The sequence below is a fragment of the Zonotrichia albicollis genome, chromosome 1 (assembly GCF_047830755.1).
Source record: "Zonotrichia albicollis isolate bZonAlb1 chromosome 1, bZonAlb1.hap1, whole genome shotgun sequence".
Classification (NCBI taxonomy): domain Eukaryota; kingdom Metazoa; phylum Chordata; class Aves; order Passeriformes; family Passerellidae; genus Zonotrichia; species Zonotrichia albicollis.
Genome location: NC_133819.1, coordinates 85,059,468 through 85,078,190, shown reverse-complemented (window position 1 = coordinate 85,078,190; position 18,723 = coordinate 85,059,468). Strand labels below are relative to the sequence as shown.

The 18,723-nt window shown below is 39.7% G+C and overlaps 1 protein-coding gene across 6 annotated transcripts in view; it reads right to left on the bottom strand.

The window, feature by feature from the left end:
- The window catches only part of IKZF1 (IKAROS family zinc finger 1), a 100,314-nt gene that overhangs the window by 23,881 nt on the left and 57,710 nt on the right, over positions 1-18,723 (bottom strand). For all 6 annotated transcript variants that reach the window (XM_026791800.2, XM_074546193.1, XM_074546181.1 and 3 more), the window contains 2 exons: positions 2,586-2,639; positions 416-475 (listed from right to left, as the gene is read on the bottom strand). In XM_026791800.2, coding sequence (XP_026647601.1) covers positions 416-475; positions 2,586-2,639 — 114 coding nt within the window. The remainder of the gene's footprint in view (positions 1-415; positions 476-2,585; positions 2,640-18,723) is intronic.

The window sequence follows — 18,723 nt, the reverse complement described above, 5'->3', positions numbered from 1 at the left end:
ATGACTGGTTAAACAGATCTGATTCTGCAAATTTAATGAGCTACAATGTCATACTGCTGTTTTCATCATGGCAAATGGAAGCAATAGAAATATTTGGCTTGAGTATATGACAAGATTTTCCACAATTTTCATCTAATTTTTTTTCTTTTCAGTTATAAGAATAATAAATATGTACTTTTAATAAACAATTCTAGGCTCCGTGCCTGCCAGGAATTTGGAGAAGGTAACTTTTGAAGCAAAGTTTTTTGTTAAGTTAAAACAAAACACAGATGAACAAAACAAAAAGATCAGACTACTTAAGTGCATGCAGACAAACATACACTACTCAGAAATGAAATGACACAAACAAAAAAAATCATAAAAGTAGGAACTAGATGGAAATGCTCTGTAGTGAACTGAGTTTCAGTATACTTACTGGAAAAAGATTTGGGAATTATTGCATGAAAGTCCCTAAAGCCTTCCGCCCCGTATGCAGCTGCAATAAAGAAGGCAAACAGGATGCTGGTTTGTGGTACTGCTAGCAGTAAATGTAAAAGAAGATGGCACTATTGCTATAAGATAAATACCTAGGAGAAAGACAAAACTATCATCACAGAAGCAACATAAGCAGTTTAGGATGAAGGAGGAACAGGAGAAGGACAGCTGGCAGGGGAATCCTGACTCGTCTAGAACATTCCCATCTACGAAAATGCCCTTTTCTTCCAAAGCGGCCAACACGTTTTATCATGTTTTCTAGAAGCATTATGTGCTCTTGGGTATTCCCCTTGCCTGAGCAGTAATTCCTGCTGAAGTCAAGAGGAACTCTTGCTAACTCTTATCTCAAAAGGGTCAATCCAGGCCCCTATAGTGCAGCTTCCTCAGAAATTATTTTTTGCCAATATGCCCTCCTTCTGTGACAGAAATCTGTTAAACATCTTTGTTTCTAGTCTCTGCAGTTATAAAAAGTGAAATTGTGTTGTTTTCCTCTTACGCCTGCTGGTCTTATGCAATGGAAGAAGAGGGAGTTCAGGTTTACATATATATATATATTTATTATGTATATTGGCATATTTTTGGTTTGTACTTCTAAGGCTTGTCCTCACAATTTATTTACAAAGAACAGCTGTACAAATATATTATACCCTGCATATTATAAGTAGCCATAGAAATTACCATGCCATTGGGCATGCTGATACAGGTAATGCTGGAGTTCATTACTTGACATAAGCAATGACAGGAATATTGATCTAGCCAATATTCACTGAAGCTCTCCACAGTTATGTCCTGGACTGCTGCAGCTGTACTGCTCAATGAATGTCCCTGTGCAGACCAGGCCGAGTACCCAGGATGTGCATCCATTCGCCAGCGCACCTCATGGCAGAGGCTCAGCTCACGTGCAGAGTTCACTTTGCCAGTGAGAGAGGGTGGACATTGAGGGCATCTGACTCATCCTGGGTCCTCACAGAAATTTTATAGGTCTAATTAACAAAAAAAGTCTCTCCTTGTTCAAACTTATTACTTCTTGTGAATCTGTCTGCAATACAAGAACTGGTGAAAAGAGTCCCATTGATGTAGGAGACACAACAGGAGAGACAAATCACTCCAGTAAAAATGCTAAGGACTTTTATTAAATCTAAATAAATCTAAATAATAGGAAAGGCAAGGTATATTTTCTTTCTTTTTTTTTTTTCCCTTGGGGGCTTAAACTGAAAATAAAAACCATCAGTGTTTTCTACTTTTGTGAGAGTGATCTTGTCCCTCCCTTGTTATAGCAGAGAAACCACTTATGGAGCAACAACGATGTGAAAAATACCTGTAAACCATATTTTTCATGTACACTGATTATGAACATACTCAGACTTTGTACCCATTTCTGAAACTGCTACCCAACACAGTTTTTGTAGAAATAATTTCTGTACACATCCATAGCTATGTACACACATATGCATTCATTAATTAGTTTTAAAATAACTCATGGTAATAACTTCTCATTGGCTCTTCTAACACCATTAAGAAATTACTAATTAATTAATTACCTTCAATTTGGTTGGAGGTGACCTTAAAAAGCTCAGTATTTTATTCCCTTTGTACACATTATCACAACTCAGGGCTGTTTAATACAAACCTTTTTTTCTATGGAAGAGGTGCAGAGCTCTTTGATGTCACTGAACTGACAGCTTTCCCCCATTCCTTTTTTACCTATCCAGAGTGTGGGAAAATTACTCAAAAGCAGGGCACTGGCTAGGTCCCTTGTGGTCTCTTATGTTTACTGGAAATTTCACTTTGGATTTTCTGAAGAGCATTTTAAATTAATGTTAAAACATCTGTTCAGTATTCTATGGCTAAAGGTGATTTACGCAAGTGTTGGAAAAAAAATAAATTGATATGTCAAAGGGGAGAGAGGTGATGATATAATTTATCACTAAAGAGCAGCATTGCTGGCTCCACATCAGACTTGGGCTGGGGCAGTCACGAAAGCAGGATGGTGTGAGAGCAGACAGCGTCATACTTCCCTGGGAAGAGCTTAGCAACATGGAGATGGAAGGGAGGCATTTTGCAATGAGTGAAAGAGCTGATGGCAAGCAGAAAGGAGAAAACAAACAGACCTCCTGGGAAACTGGACGTAGAGGGTGGCTTTCGAAGGACAGAGAAATAGGCAGCTGGAAAAAAGATGCAGGGGAACAATTAGTAATTTGTTTACAATCCACTGCCAATTTACTTTCTTTTTTAGCTATGAGAGTCCCTCCCAGCTGTAAAATGCTTTCAGTTTTGTGAGACTTTGGCAATGGCATAGGTCTCAGTACCTGGGCCATAATTCTATTTGGAATGGGGCATTCACCTCCCAAGTCATATTGTTCTCCAGAGGGATTTTTAAAGATGTAAAAAAGCATAAGACCTGGTTATCAAAGGTTTTTAAAGAGTAGCAGACAAAGATAAATCACACTGAAGCTTCTGAAACATTCACACAATAGAATTATTTAATTTTAATGGGATTTGACATTTTATCACAATAAGTACTAAACTGTATCTTGTGGCATATACCTGCCTTTAAGAACTTATCCTTTAGACATTATTTGAAAATAATCCAAATAATTTGGTTTTGTGTCATGCAATGCCTTGTTTGTACTTTGTAGCCAAGAGGAGAGAGAGATTTCTCTTCAAGTGTCTGCAAATAGTTTGAGTGCCTGTAATTTTTTGCTTTCATGGCTTGCTTTTTATTCCAAGACAAGTCAGAAGTATTTAGTTGATATTAGTTGCTCCTTAAATCTTAGCTTTAAAATCCAGGTGTTCTCATGAAGACACCATAAGTATTCAACCAGCAACCCTACCTGACTCATTGGAACAGTAGCTTATCACTGTAACCGTGAGGAAAAAAACTTTAACACCATCCTTTCTAACAAATGATAGAAAATGTTGCTAAAAAGGCAGAATAAGATGAAGTAACCCCACTTATCAGGCTAAAATAAATCACCTCAGCATGCCAACATGTGTCAATAAATGCAGACAGGATCTCTTCTTGTTTACATAGGTACTTAGAAAACAATATTCTCAGCAATCCCACCTGTCATTTCTGATACAAGACATAACAGCTATTCTGTCTTGTAACTGGATATGAGAATTTTAGCATTTGGTTTTATGCACTGAAATCCTTCCCCCTTTCCTTTTTATATCATGGTCATTTACTGTGGTATCAGCTCTGTTCTCACCCCACAGGAGCTCTGCAGGTGTAGGATGCCATTCTCAGAAATGAAAGTTGCCTTTCCACAGAATAGTTAAGGAGTCATTATTCACCAGCCAGACTTGACAACAAACAACGATGACCAATTCTTTAACTTAAATTATGTTTCCATTAATAATTTCTTTCCCTTATGAGCTCTGAAGCAACACGAATAACTGTGTGAGTGTGAAAAATGACAACAAAAGGTCTGGGCAGAGGAATCATAATGCAATGCCTTGAGCTCTTCTTCAGTCTAATTCAGATGACACAACAGAACAGAGATGGGACTGATCAAACTAACTGGTTATTTAGCTACAGAAAAAAGCAGGTGCACCCAAGTGCTCTTAAAAATTACTCTTCTGCTCTCTCCTTTCTACATAAGCACTGCATTGGCAGTGCTAATCAAGTGTTTGTGGTGTGTTTCTGTGTAAAATGCTGAAAGTTAGAGGGCATTTGCGAAGGGAAACAAAAATAACAGAAAGAAGAGTAGCAGCAGGAACTGCTGGGACACACCTGCAGGTAGAGAGGCTGGTGCTGACGGATAAGGAGATCCTCGCTGCAGGGTCCGTGCTGCTTCCTTTGACTCCAAGTGCCAATCAGCCCTTGGCAGCCAATTTCTTCCCTACTCTAATTCTGGCTTTCAATCAAATGGATATTATTCCAGAAACACAGGCATCCACAGATAAGCTATCTCCCACGGGACAACTGGTGTGAGGAGCTCCACCCATGCCATCACCCATGACTGCAACTTCTCCCTGCTGCTGTCTGGGGGAGGTGCCCGCCCCATGAGCCAACGCCAGCGCCTGCCAGCATGCACAGCCTGTCCTCAGCAGAAAGGAGCAGGGAACTGTGCTTCACTGCATCGCAAAGCACATCAACATGTTTTTCTAGGGGCTACAGTGAAATCAAACTGTACGGAATCAGACAAGTGAACAAAACAACCAACAAAGTATGTCCTCTCTAGGTACGAAAAGTGGCTTTTGCTCCATTGTACATTCTCCCAGCAGCCTCCTGTTAGCTACCTACAGGAATTTTCTAAAGGACCAGTAAAGATACATTGGTTAAAGACAGATTCAAATAATGCCCTTAAATATACACTTGGAGATATGTGCCTTTTATACACTTTTCCAAATTTGTGTTTCAGTAGGAAATGATCTGTAACCAAACCAAGGGGCTGGTCTAGTTCATATTTCTTGTCTTTGTTGTGACACTTCCTGGTACATTTTGTACTGCATTCAAGTGTTTTTCCAAAGGACAGTTAACTACCTGGCTGTTTGATGTTCATCATCTGAACTATAAGTAAAACTAGACTTTAAAGGCAAGAGAAATAGCACTGTCAGGAAATGCCATACTAAGCCTCTTTCTCAAGTTCTTCATGCATGTATCTACATGCTTCCTAGATTGGAAGTGCTCTGCATCTTTTACTGGCTGCATGATGGAGAAGCTAAGGGAACTGTTGCAGCTTTGTTGGTAACAGAGTTTATTGACACTTGTCTGCTTTGAGAAGTAAGCTCTGAACACTCAAACTGAAGAGAAAGATTTGCTGACAAATGATAGTAATAACAGCACTTTTAATTCTCAACTTTTTTGTCTCTTCTGCTGTCACCAGATTTTTGTTAATATGGGCATTAAAGGATGAGGGAGTATTAAAAGGGCCCTTAGCAGGAAATTTTTAAAAAGCAAAGTAACCTTAAGTAACAATGCACAACAGTGAGGTGAAAAAAATAACCACACTTGAAAACATTCTCAAGTATTCTCAAGCACATACAGATGTGTCCCTGAACGCACATGCTTATGTGCTGAGACTGGAACCTCCAAAGCTGCATTCTCCAAAAAGACTGCCCACACACTCACTGTGGCTTACACTCTTCCCCACACAGCAACAGTTATCCAGGAAAAGCAAAGCCTGAGATATATGATATCCTAACATTAATAAGGTTTTTCCTTTCTCTAATCCTTCCACAAAGCATGCTTTAGTGAAATTCATGGGTGTTGACCCATTTTCAATTAATGCAACAAAACTCCAGCTAAAGGGAGTTGCACGTGGCAGCTGGGAGAACATGAAAGGAGCATGCACCTGCAAAGATTAGTGATTTGGAGAAGAGGAAAGACTACACTGAGATTCAACAGGCAGACCAGAAGCTCTAAAAGATGGAAGAAACAGCTAGGTTCTTCTGGGAGTTACTATGGGCATCCTTTAACAAGGCAAAGGGCTTAAGAAGTGTAGAAACAGGATTAAAAACAGATAAGGCCATCACTTACATATGAAAAATGTGAACTGTAGTTAGAAGGGTAGTTTTAAGCTTGTTTGACCAAGAGAAAAGCCTGTGAAATCGGAACATGCACAGAGGGTATTGGTCAGGTACCAGATCAAGGCAACAGTTACTGCCACTGTTGAACAAAACTGCCACTTTGGAGCAATGAAGTGCCCTTGGTTCTGTGGTTTAGGGAAAGGCAGGGAGATGAACTGTTTTTTATATTCCTTCAGAGAACCTTAATTTCCCTTGCCCTGAATACAAAGTTAGCCTTTCTTTTCAAACCCTCCCCTTTTCATGTATCACCTCAGTGAGCTGCTTGCACATGCTTATTTTTGTGCCTAGAGTGACACAGAGCTACCCCGTCTCAGGGTCAGGCCCTTGCAAGTCCATCTGCATTAACAAGTCCATGTGTGCTAACAATGTGTTGTGCCTTCACTCTCAGTGAACGGACACAGGGACTTTTCCAGGGACCATTCAGCTATCACTATGATGCCTTGTGCAACATTTTGCACCAATGTATGTAGTTCCCCATAGCTGTCAAAGGGTCAGTGGATCTAAATTTAGACCAAGCAGCTGTGTTTAGGTTTGGGGAGGTGCCTTTGGGTGTCGTGCCAAAGCTGTGCACTGTCAATGTCCTCTTTTGAGAAGAGGTCAGAGGATGAAGTGGGGTGGAACCCAGCCATTTCAGCACTTTGGAGGGAATACACTATGAAAATTGTATTATCTTGCCTACTTAAAAAACAAATTGCTGTGCAGAGTCTTCTGTGCCCCTCAGAAGACACAGGGGAAAAAACCCAGGGATATCGAAAGCTTATTTTAGACTAAAGCAAATAAAATACAGTCATCACTTTATGAGTGATAAAGTACATATTCTCTCTGAGGACTGTGAAGAGAAGCTGATGTTGAATTACGAAGCCTATTTGAGGTCTGTTAACCCTAAGTGTTCAGATATTTTTCCAGATGCTATTGAAGATTCTTCTTTTTCGATTTAAAAAATATTATGAGAAAGTTTTGCAATCTAAACTGCTGTTTACTTTATCAGAGTGTACTCAACCTTCCAGAAAAAAGAAATCCAAATCTACATCTTCTGGGGAAGAGGCAAAATTTTTTCTACAGAAATCTCAAAGAAATTCTCTGAATATGGACATACCTGATAGCTCCTGAGGGGAAAAATGTCAGGACAATATCAATTATTTTCCACTGTATATCACAGACAATGCTTTGCTACAGTTACCTGCATTACCTCTCTGGCAATCAGTCCTCTATGCTGAAATGGCAAGAAATCCCAAATGATGCTGGCAAACTTGCAAGCACTCAGAGATCTGTATTATTCTGAAAGTCTACAAACTCAGTTTAGTACACATTTTTAAGAGACTTCTTGTCTTTCCTCCCTCCTATATTATTTTCCATGCTTGCAGTTTTCCTGATTTTACCTCAGGAAAAACAAGCTCACCTTCCCTTTCCTGAACAGAATCCATCCTTAATTACACTGTATCATACACTTTCTATGATAAGTAATCCCTGACATTGGATGCCTCTTCTGTGAAGCATACAACAACTGTTAAGTGAAATACTGTTTTCTTGGGTCTTTGAGTGCAGTGTTAAGAGAAAAACCTAGATTCCACTAGCTTTCTGTAAAAGATGAAGGAGATAATATTTTAAAAAGATGAGTTTCTCAGAAAGATGTGGAGAAAAATATGTCAGAAGTTAAGACTAAATTTGATATATAAAAGATATTACAGCATCCTACCTAAACTTCCTAACTCTGATCTGCAATCACACCTCATCTGTGATTTGAAACTATTGAATTTAGGAGTCTCTATTCCTGTCCTGAAGTGTGTGTCCAAAACCAGAAAGAAACTATGCTGCAGAGTTGAAGTTTAGCTGAGTTTCTGGTGCAGGTATCACCATGCTTCCAGAAGAGAGAGGCAATCCACTCAGGTGCAGCTTCCTCAAACTCTGAACAATTCTTCAGCAATATCTAAGGCTGGTGAGTGTAAAAGGTGTTTTAAAATTATTTTACATCTCTTGAATCAGTAATCTGACATTTGAAATTCACTGTAAACACAGTCAAGATCACCATCTTCTGACAGTCACAATCACCATGCTGGGTTTCTTACATCAAAATGCAAACATTTCCTTAACTTGTATAGAACAACAAATCATCCAAGCCAATACCTTGCTTGGCAGAGCTTCAAGGGACAAGTCTTTCAAAATTATAATTTTTAAACTGAATATTTTCCAATAGCTCCAATCACTCAACTAAATTGTGACAAGGAGCCCAAAACTGATTATTATGAACAACAGAAACTTATATAATTCAGGTGACAGAAATCACCCCATCAAAACCTTTATTTCTAGATGAGGTATAGAACAGAATAATCCAATAAGGTCTAACTACTGTTCAAACACTCATCCACTCATTTCAATAGGCCTACCAATTCCTTTAACACTTGTCTACCAGCAAAAGATTTTCACAAAAGCAACTAATGGTTTGAGGCACCCCAACTTCAGATACTAATGAAACTAGATTATCAGAAAACAGATCACCCTGGAAAATTCTGATCCACTAAAAAATCAGACCACTGTCTCAAGCTCTGTATCTGAATCTTGGGCATCCAGTCATTTCAGAAGCTTCCTCTGTTTAGCCTGCATGTGCAAGCAGGCATTTGTTACTTCCTCACAAACTCTGTTTGGTATAACCTGTAAGTTGATCAGTAGTGCAGTAGTTAATAAAAAGAACCTATAGTGGCATTTCAAATCCCAGAAATGGTTCAGCTATTGCTTTCCAACCTGCAGCAGAGGGAGACTGTGAAATCCTTGGTCCACTGCAGCACCAGATAGACTGGAAGCAACTATGTTGCAGTGGAGAGCAATTTTGAAGTATCAAAATTATCTGGGAGCTTAAATCTCTTTGACTTTTAGTAATATTCAGATTTTTAGGACAACCTGAGCTTCTCGTGGTGGGGTGCTGGCGGGGGCAGAGAAAAAGTAAATCTGCACTGAGAATGCTGTGAAACTTGAGTCCAACTGCAGCCATAGCTGAGAAGGCATTACAGCTTCCCCCTTGTTCCCTTGGCTTAACAGGAAACCCTTACCTAGTGTTCCTCTAACTCCTTCCACAAAGAGCAGTCTGGACATATTTCCTCCACAAAGAGCAGTCTGGACATATTTCCTCCCTACCCACAGTTATCTCCTTAGCATCTGTCATGGTGTAGAAGTTTGGATCAACTCCTATACCAGTTGCTATGATGTACTTTTAATTCACTCAAGTAGAAAGGTTTCGAGGAGAGGAGAGGAGAGGAGAGGAGAGGAGAGGAGAGGAGAGGAGAGGAGAGGAGAGGAGAGGAGAGGAGAGGAGAGGAGAGGAGAGGAGAGGAGAGGAGAGGAGAGGAGAGGAGAGGAGAGGAGAGGAGAGGAGAGGAGAGGAGAGGAGAGGAGAGGAGAGGAGAGGAGAGGAGAGAGAGAGAAGAGAAGAGAAGAGAAGAGAAGAGAAGAGAAGAGAAGAGAAGAGAAGAGAAGAGAAGAGAAGAGAAGAGAAGAGAAGAGAAGAGAAGAGAAGAGAAGAGAAGAGAAGAGAAGAGAAGAGAAGAGAAGAGAAGAGAAGAGAAGAGAAGAGAAGAGAGAGAAGAGCCTCCAACTAATGGGCGCCCTAGGAAGCAGCTGGAAAAAATCTTTGAGAGAGGATTTTTCAAAAAAAAAAAGAGAGAGCACCAAACTGTGATTCTCTGTGTAAGAATAGTTTTTCTTTTGAGGTTCTATTATTTATTTGTTTGTCTGTTGTTTTGAAAGGACAGTTTTAAGAACTGTGCACAATACAGGTCTAGATCTCTGCTCAGCTTTCATCTCTACAGGCAAGTTCAAAAACATGATCATGGCTCTATCTAGATCATGGCTCTATCTCCTCTGTTGCAGCAGTATTATGGGAGGCCCCTACACTGGTACTGCCTGCATCTCTCCCTTGCATTCAAGGACACAGTGATGGTACAGTTTGGGACTACCTTGAACTATGTGGAAGGCTATTATCTCAAGTTACCAAGCTGGAAACTTTCTGACTTTTTGTCGTTTCTCTTCCCTATTTATAAATCTCTCCCTTCCTTCACTCACCTACCACTCCTGCCTCTCCATTCTGATCTGCTTCTTTGCATTCCTGGAGGTGAAACAAAAGAGCTGCAGTTGTGACACTGCAGTTTCCACATCCTCCTCACTCTGTTATAAAAGTACTCGAAGAGGAAGAAGGGCAAATAATGAAATATAGGAAAGCAGGAAAAGAGGAAGCAGCCAAGAGATAGCAGCCCAACTGAAATGCTAAGAATTATGGAGAAGTGACATAAAGGGAAGCATAGACCAGGAATTATACTTAGGGGCTTAAAAAAAAAAAGAAAAAAAAAAAAAAAGGAGAGAGATAAAGAAAAGAGAAAAAGAGAGAGCACCAAACTGTGATTCTCTGCGTGCATCTGGACTCCTCCAAACCTGAACTAACCAGGAGCCCCTTCCTTCATATCAAAGGCAAAATTAGAAAATAGCCTTTTTTCCTGAAGCTAGCCATGTGGGACAAAGTGGAGGAGTACAGAAGGAAATTGGCTAAAGCAGAGCAGGGATTGCCTAACTGGCAATCCCGCCGGGCTGGCAGTGGATGAAGCAGACAACCTAGGAAGTCCTTCCACTGAGATCATGTGTCCCACTTGTTCAGAATGAAACTTGGCTGGAGAAGAAAGCATTTGAGATTCACATGAAGGATTTTCTCTTCTTCATTTCCAGGCAAAATAGATACAAAACAGAACATGGACTTCTTTAAGAACAGAGTGGGAACACCAGCTTTTTACACTCTTCCATTTCTTAGGGACTTTTCAGCAAGAATTTGTCTGATAAAGAGCTAAGTAGAAAGTAAAAATGTGAGAAATTACCCTCTATAAATATCACAACACCAACAGTTAGGCATAATTTTTGAGTCAAGCTCCAGTTTTTGTCTTATCTGCTGGCTAACTGAATTTTGTAGTTTCTCTGGAAGATATTGGTCAAATCTTGCATGTAAATAAGGACAAGAGTGTTACACAAAGGTGTACTGTGGTACATTTATTTGTTCATCACTGCATGAAAGCTACCTTATTAGAAGAACTGTCAAAACCATTTGGGGCTATTCCCCACAAAAGAGGCTGTCAGGAGGTGATAAGAAATAGGTTTTAGAAAGGTTTCACTTTCTTTGAAATATTCTTGAACAGAGAATATCAGCAGGTTCAGCTCTTCTCCCTACCATTTACCTGTAAATGAGAAAATATCCTATGGGTCACTTGAGCAGTGTTTATTTCTTCAGCTAAAGTCAAGGCAATTTGGGATATGTGGGACTTCCTACCTGCATAGGAAGGAGTTACCACTATTCTCCAGTGAATGGCAACAGTCCCTGAGATGGAATCACTGTTGGAGACCTGCACTGCATGTCCCATCCTGCAGCTGTTACTGCTCTCCCAGTTACCTACAGATACAGCACCAGTACCTCTAGGCTACAAGGGCAGAGTTTACACAGTGCATTGTTCTTGTAGGGCTGGCAATGACCAAGCTGTGAAATACCCAGTACATTTATGTGAGAGGAACTATGACCATTGTGAAGATTTTGCCTAGCTTGTCATATCCTGCCTACTAGAGATATGGGCTTCTGCTTATTTCAGATTTTAGGGGCATGATCTGCCTTCTGACTTTACTGGTCCTGGTCTGGTTTTCACTTCAATGGAGCCCCTCTTGATGTAGTTCAGCATTTGCAAGGATAAAATTCAGTCATATGGCAGCTCAAGAAAAAGAATGTTTTGTTATGTCAAATGAGCATGGTAAGAGAGAACATAGACATGGATGTTCTCCACAGGAAATGGATGTAATTTTTCTATTTGATTTTGGATGAGAAATGTAAAGCAAAAGAGGCATAAACAGAATCACTTTTCTGCCAATCCAGTCATAATGTTACTTACTGTTAAACCAGAACAGTTGGAAACAGCTAAGCATTGGGCTCCACTGTAACCCTAGCCATAGGGAAAGGCACAAGCAGTTTGGTTAAGGAACAATACCACAAGGGGATTTTTATGCTGATGTAAACTTGGAAAAAGAGAACATTAAATAGCAATAGAAATGGGTAATACTTGATCCAGAACTATTCTCAGTTTCTCACCAATTATTAATAGTATTTAATCTCTAATATTTCTCATTCTCACACTCAGTGTCCTACTGCTTCAGCTTACAGAGAATTTGATAACAAACAAAATTTTACAGCCTGAAATGGGGCAAGGCACTGGATGCAGACTGAGAAAATCTAGGTTTAATTCCTAGCTTAGTGACAGACTTCCTGTGTGGCCATGGGAAAGGCATTTAATCCATCATGTGCCCTTACTTCCCTATCTGCACAGTTTTTCAATTCTTTTTAAATGGGGATAAGCCTTTTTTCTTTTTTTGTTATTTTTTTTATTATTTTTAATGGGGAACTCAAAAGCCATTTTGCTGCTTAGAGTGATTCCTTTATTCAGGTACATGCCTCTCAAGTGTCCTAACTCATAAAGCTGAAATATAGCCATGCACTGATCATCCTCTTGGTATGTGTTCCACAGAAGACTGGGGACCATGAAGCAGGCAGAAGTTGTAGCTCCAAAAAATTATATACTTTAGGTAGTTGTGAAAATGCTACTCATAGTCTGTGGTGCATCCTACAGAATTATACAGAGGTAGAATTACTGTCCAGTCTAATAAACCTTGGTTCTATCCATAAAATACTTGATAGCAAATGCTTGGAGCCCTCAGCCAGTTCTTCCTTATCCAGGATTGTTCAAGATCAATAAGTAAACGGTCTTCCTCAGACTGATGCAGAATCAGGAAAGACATTTTATTTTTCCTCAATTGATCTTTTCTCATGCTATCACTCTGTTTCAAGAGAGATGTAAAAATCTCAAAGACAACTACCTGAAGGAAAGAAAAAAGCATAAGCTGTTTAATAGTCAAAGCAGTTTTTAATTATCCTCCACACAGAGGCCAGCATGGCAAAATAATCAGTGGTCAGAGAAAGGAGAGAAGAGAGGGGCTCAGCCTGTACCTCTGGTGTGGGAAATGACCTAAAACCGAAAACCCTCATCTCCAGTTCAGTTGCATAGTGCTTCTTACACGTTCAGTTATGAGGTGCAAAAACTCACTCCAAAACCAAATTGCTAGAGTATTTTTTCTCAAATGTAAAAGATCTTCAGAAGCATCTCAGCATAAAGAAAAGTCTGGACCAGAGTATGGATTTGATATCCTGAAATTTGGGCTTCTGTCCCTACTTTATCTTCACCTGCCCAGCATCTCAAGATCAGCCTCACTCATTTCTGTCACATCAGCACCAGGCTGAAATTTCACTCACTGCACTGGTACAACCCAGGATTTCTGCCTTTCCAAATCAGGCACAGAGCCTGGAATCAGCCCTCCTCTTTTTTTCCAGAAGTCCAAGTGATACAGTAGATTGCTCCTCTGTACTAAGATCTGGACTAATTAGAAGTCAGGAAACTAATTATTTCCTGATTCCCCAAGTGATCTAATAATTCATTGACAATATTTATTTTATTCCCTCATGTACAATCACCAAATCCTTAATTTATTTACTTTTACCTGCTTTATATTTTTCAAGCTGAAGAGATGTGGTTTAAAACAAAGTTGAGTACTTTGAACCACACCAATCCCACTGCACCCTGGAGAAGAACACACAAGACTGTTTTGCTGCATCTGTTAGAAAAACAAATTTGCTCTCTGGTCTCCGGAATATTGTATATGGTTTAGATTGCACAGCAGAATTGATTACATTTCATTCTGCCCTACCTTGCACTTACCTTGGCTAGAACTTGTAAAGCTTAATTAATCAATTATGTGTATATATATATATAGCCTTAATTAGACTGTAAATTCTTTGGGGTATTTTGTTGATGTTTGTGCAGTGTTCAGAGTAACAGAGGTTCTTTTCCAGTAGCCCTGTGCCACAAAGTAAAACGAGAATCAAAAAAGAAGTTCCAACAAAACAACTGGAAAAAAATGGCAGTAGAAAAAACCTAAGGTTAATTCACTCCCTTTGCCAGTCTGATACCAACAGCAAGAGCTAAAGTGGACAAAGGACATACAATTATATGCAACTAGAACAAGATCTGTGCTGTGAAAACTGGTGCCAGGCATTCAGAGGGTGATCAAAACTTGGTCTCCTGTAAGGGTTAATGATCTATTCAGACTATCATTGTTGGCATTTCCTGCCATCTCAGCATTTATGGAATATTTGAAAATGTCTAGCATGCAAAGTTTGCTGTCAAACTTCCTCTCTGCTCCTAGTCGCGTGCCCTAGCCAGTATAAGAGCCTTTTACTTGGAAGAAATCTTTTTAAAAGCATCTGCCCAGTTTATGTTTAAAGTGCCCTTCGAATATTCCAAAGGATAAGACATTGCATTGTGTTTTCACCAAATATGATGGATTCTCAGGGTAGAAACAAACAAATGTGTGTCCTAATGTGCCATAACATATCAGGAAACCTTCTTTCCTATGAACTACCAAGTTGCAGCTCCTTGTTGCTACCAAGGCAGAGAGAGTACATCAGCAGTGCCCAACCCAGGGGTCATAAAGCACCTAAATTTTATACTAACACCCAGACAGTATAGTATGGTGCCTCATACTAAGTGTGAGGCAAATGGAAAAATGAAAAAAATCTGTGACTGATGAATGATGCTTTGTTCATTTAGAAGAGAGAAAAAGTCAACTCTGAATCTGAAGTTACTTGTCCAACACAAAAATATAAAAATTTAATGGCTGATTATTTCTGAGCACACAAGACACTCAAATCTTTGTAATCCCAATATTCTACTTGAAGGCCTTTGGACTCTTGGAAACGGTTAGTCATCAGGATTGTCACTTGCATTAGAGTGGTTCTAAGAAATCTCCTTGCCACCTGAATAAATGAAGTATGGCTCATCCACAGCTTCAAATTTCTTTACCACAAATTGTTCATGGAGTCCCAGGAAAGCTGGTGTGAATCACAGGCTCACACCTTCAGGGTAAGGTGCTTCTCAAGTGTTTTAAGAAGAGAACGTTAAAAGTTTCATTTTCTATTGTCATCTGTTTTGTTAAATGAATGTGCAGTGCCTGTCAGTAGGGCAGGATGGTGGCATGCTGCAGAAACCTTCCCGGCAAGTCTGCTGAAACTAGCTTCTGCTGATGCAAATGTGCTATTTGCTAGAGCTGCCCATGGCTATCTGATTAACTCCCATCCTATGCCTGAGCGTGAAAAACACAACCCACAGCCCAAAATGTGAGGATCACTGTGTTCTCAGGAAGTAGGCAACTATTTGTGCTCTGTCTCGCTGAGGGCAAAAAATAGGAGTGAAAAAACCACCATTGCAGAGAAAACGTGAGTTCTCACACAGGAAGGCAGGGGACTGCATTGTGCTCAGCTAGCCTGGTGTTTGTGAGGAGTTATATCTTGAACTTACCTGAAGCTCCCCAAGATGCGCATAAGGAGATTCCCTGAATACAAATTGCTTTCTGGGACAGACGAGCAGAGGAGTCCATCACTACCTTTATTACACTGGTACTTTTGATTGTGCTTTTGTATTTGTCAGCTCAGTTAGCTACTGAAACATCTCTAAGAAAGTTATCAAGTTAGGCATGCATAGGCTTTCAGTGGAAAACTGTATCTCAAATGAGAGATACAAGATATTACATCTGCATTTTCCATTAGATTATGTCAATATGTCATCCATCTCTCCCTCTGCTGTGGGTGCCATATGCCTCCCAAAGCTTCACTATGCAGTCATCAATTTGGTATATGACTGCAAAAGAATCTTCTGGAGAAAAACATTTCATGAATGTTTCCCTGTCTCTTCATTACAGACCTTACTTCTATAATGCTGCAAGGAATTAAGTAAATAGAGCACCTGAATGCAAGGAGGAATAGCACTTATGAGCTGCAGGGAAGAATCCTCAGGACTCATGTACCCCTGACTGCTAAACCAGTAGGGGCAGGCAGGAGAGCCTTTTCAGACAAAGAATGCTGACAAGAAGACTTGGGAGCATGGGTGTTTCTCCCCCTCATTTCTCCATCTCCCTCTATCTTCATGAACTCCTTGGTGGTCCTTCTTGTACTATGACCTTCACAGCTGCCTTGGCCCAGCCACTTTACACAGACTACAAAAGCCACAGTGGGTACAAGCGGATCTTCCTCAGCTGTTACCCACTTCCCAAATGGAATTTACAGTTAGGTTTCTTATAGGAATACAGACAAGCTAGCAGGAACTAACCTTTTCCTCTTTTAGGTTTGAAAAAAATATTTTTATGGCATGTGTTTATGTTGCAGAGTATATGTTTGCTTGGTCTAAAGAAGAAGGAAAAGCTCAGCTTTCAAGATAAATGTTCTTTTGCATATGTGTACTGTTTTTACAGAGACATAAACACAGAGGAACTTGGTTTTGCAGGCACATAATTTTGTGTGCTGACAGACACATATTTGTATGTACATATGTGTATGTGTGTACATATAAACATGCAAAGGGGAAAACACAGAATAAATGGGTCCTGATGGCTGGAAAATACATGGTCATTTCAAATTTCAAAGGGAGTGTTAAAGAGAACACATGAATTATAAAAAGCTTTAGAAATGAAAAACATATTTGCATTATCTTCTAAACACCAAGGCTTGTATCATGTATGGTACAAATCAGTCTCTTTCTTTGAACACAGGAAAGAGCTTATTATTAATGCTTATACTGTACAGCAAATGTACAGACTCATTAATGTGTGATTACAGAATAAACAATATCAGACTTCTCTAGTCTGTTTTGCAAGGAGAAAAAGAATTCCACTTAACACCACAATAAGCCTATGATAGGATACCAATTTTACTAGGATCTACTAGCAATGTAGTAGCAAGATTAAACAAATGTGATACTACAACAAAGGTAATGCCTCATTACCATTATTCCACCCTCATATATTTCATGTGTTGGGCTCCAAAGCCACTGAAGCCTTTTGCTAGGACAATTATCATTTCTCATTTTTACTTCTACTTGCCATTATGTGGACAAATGGGCAGGAAACTCAACCCCTCCCCAGAAAAGCCTAGTTCCCATTTGACTTCTAGATAAATTGTTGTAGATCCACACCTGCAGCAGACAAAGCTCCAGTGATCATGCTGGCCATGAAGGCTTCCCCACCTCCTCTCCACCATCCAGCCACAGGAGGTACCAATTACAAATGGAACGAAAAAGAACAAACCCTGACTCAGAAAGGAAGGGCCATATGAATGGGGAAGGGATGCTCTCACTTCTTTGCTCATGGCTGCAGTCTGAGAAAACTGGGAGGGGTGCTTTGCTTTGGAAAGACAGAGACATTTACAGCCTGAATTGTGAATAACAGCCAGCTAGAGGTCAGAGTATAGATGGATCATGCACAATTTGACACTTCCCTCAGTCTCATTGGTGTATTTTCTTTGCAAACCTGGGCACAAAACCCAAGCACCCCATAATAAGGCAAACACACTTATCATAGCAAATTCTACAGGTGCATGTGTTGTTTTCCCCTGAAAATAAATTTTCACATGGAAAGAACTGGAAGATGTATCTGAAATTCAGACACAGCATAAGGGGTGCAGAAACAGTGTTCCTCAGTTCACAGTCCCCATTTTGGTGCTAATGAAACCATCCTGCTTCAACACCAACCACTACCACCACTTCCGAGCATTGCAACACATATTCACAGCAGGAAAAAACAGGTTCCATAACTTGGCCCATATAATGCTGAGGTGCACACTACTATGAATGAGAAGGGACAGATCTCCCTCCAAAAAACCCCTAAGCCACTATGCAAAATCAGAACACAAAACTCTTAGCTTAGACAAAAACCCCCAAAACTCAAAAACCACCAAAGATTTGGGAAGTTCAAATCCATAACAGGGATGTTGGCTGATCACAGCTTCTTACAAACACAGGATGCTTCTAAATGATGAAATATGGAGAATTAATATTTCCTCTTCTACTAATTGCAACACAAGCTGAAAGTGTCGCCAACTGCGCCAACTTTAGTTCAAACCCACCTTTTCATTGCTATTAAACATTTCTGTTGTTACTTAATCAGCAGGGAGGGCAAAATCATGTGCAGATACTCTGTTATATGAAGGAATTAGCAATTTATTCTAAAGATCTCAGTTATTGTTTATTTTTTTAAGTATGTGTCAGGGAACAAGTGAGTTTCTCATATCATTCCATGAAATAATCTAGACGTTACTGAAAACTCTGGTAAGAGCCACTTCCTCAGAAGTAACATTTCCAGGGTAAAAAAAAAGTTCATGTGAAAGTTCTCCTTACCCTTCAGTTTCTTCTCCTTTTTTTTTCCCTCCTTTTTTTGTTTGTCTTTAAACTCTGATATGTGGCTGGGAAGAGTGGAAGTTAATTCATGCTGTCATATTTCTCCATTTTTGCTGCATTTATTGCACTTCTCAAGCTAGATAATTTTGGACTATCTTTGAGGGAAGAGAAACAAGAGAAATGGAATGTGAAAAATAAAGAGGAAAATATGTGCCTAAATTTTCTTTTTAGATCAGGCTTGTTTTGGCTGGAATTTGAGAACAATTCTGTGCTTGCTCTGCCTTTTTTTTTTTTTTTTCTCCAATCCTTCAATCAGGTTCTTAATTCAGTTTTTAGGTATGGATTTTGCCATGTTAGGTTTGTTATCTCATTTTCATCAATGGAGTATGAGTTACTCACTCCCAAAAATCCTATTCGGTGCCTGTGA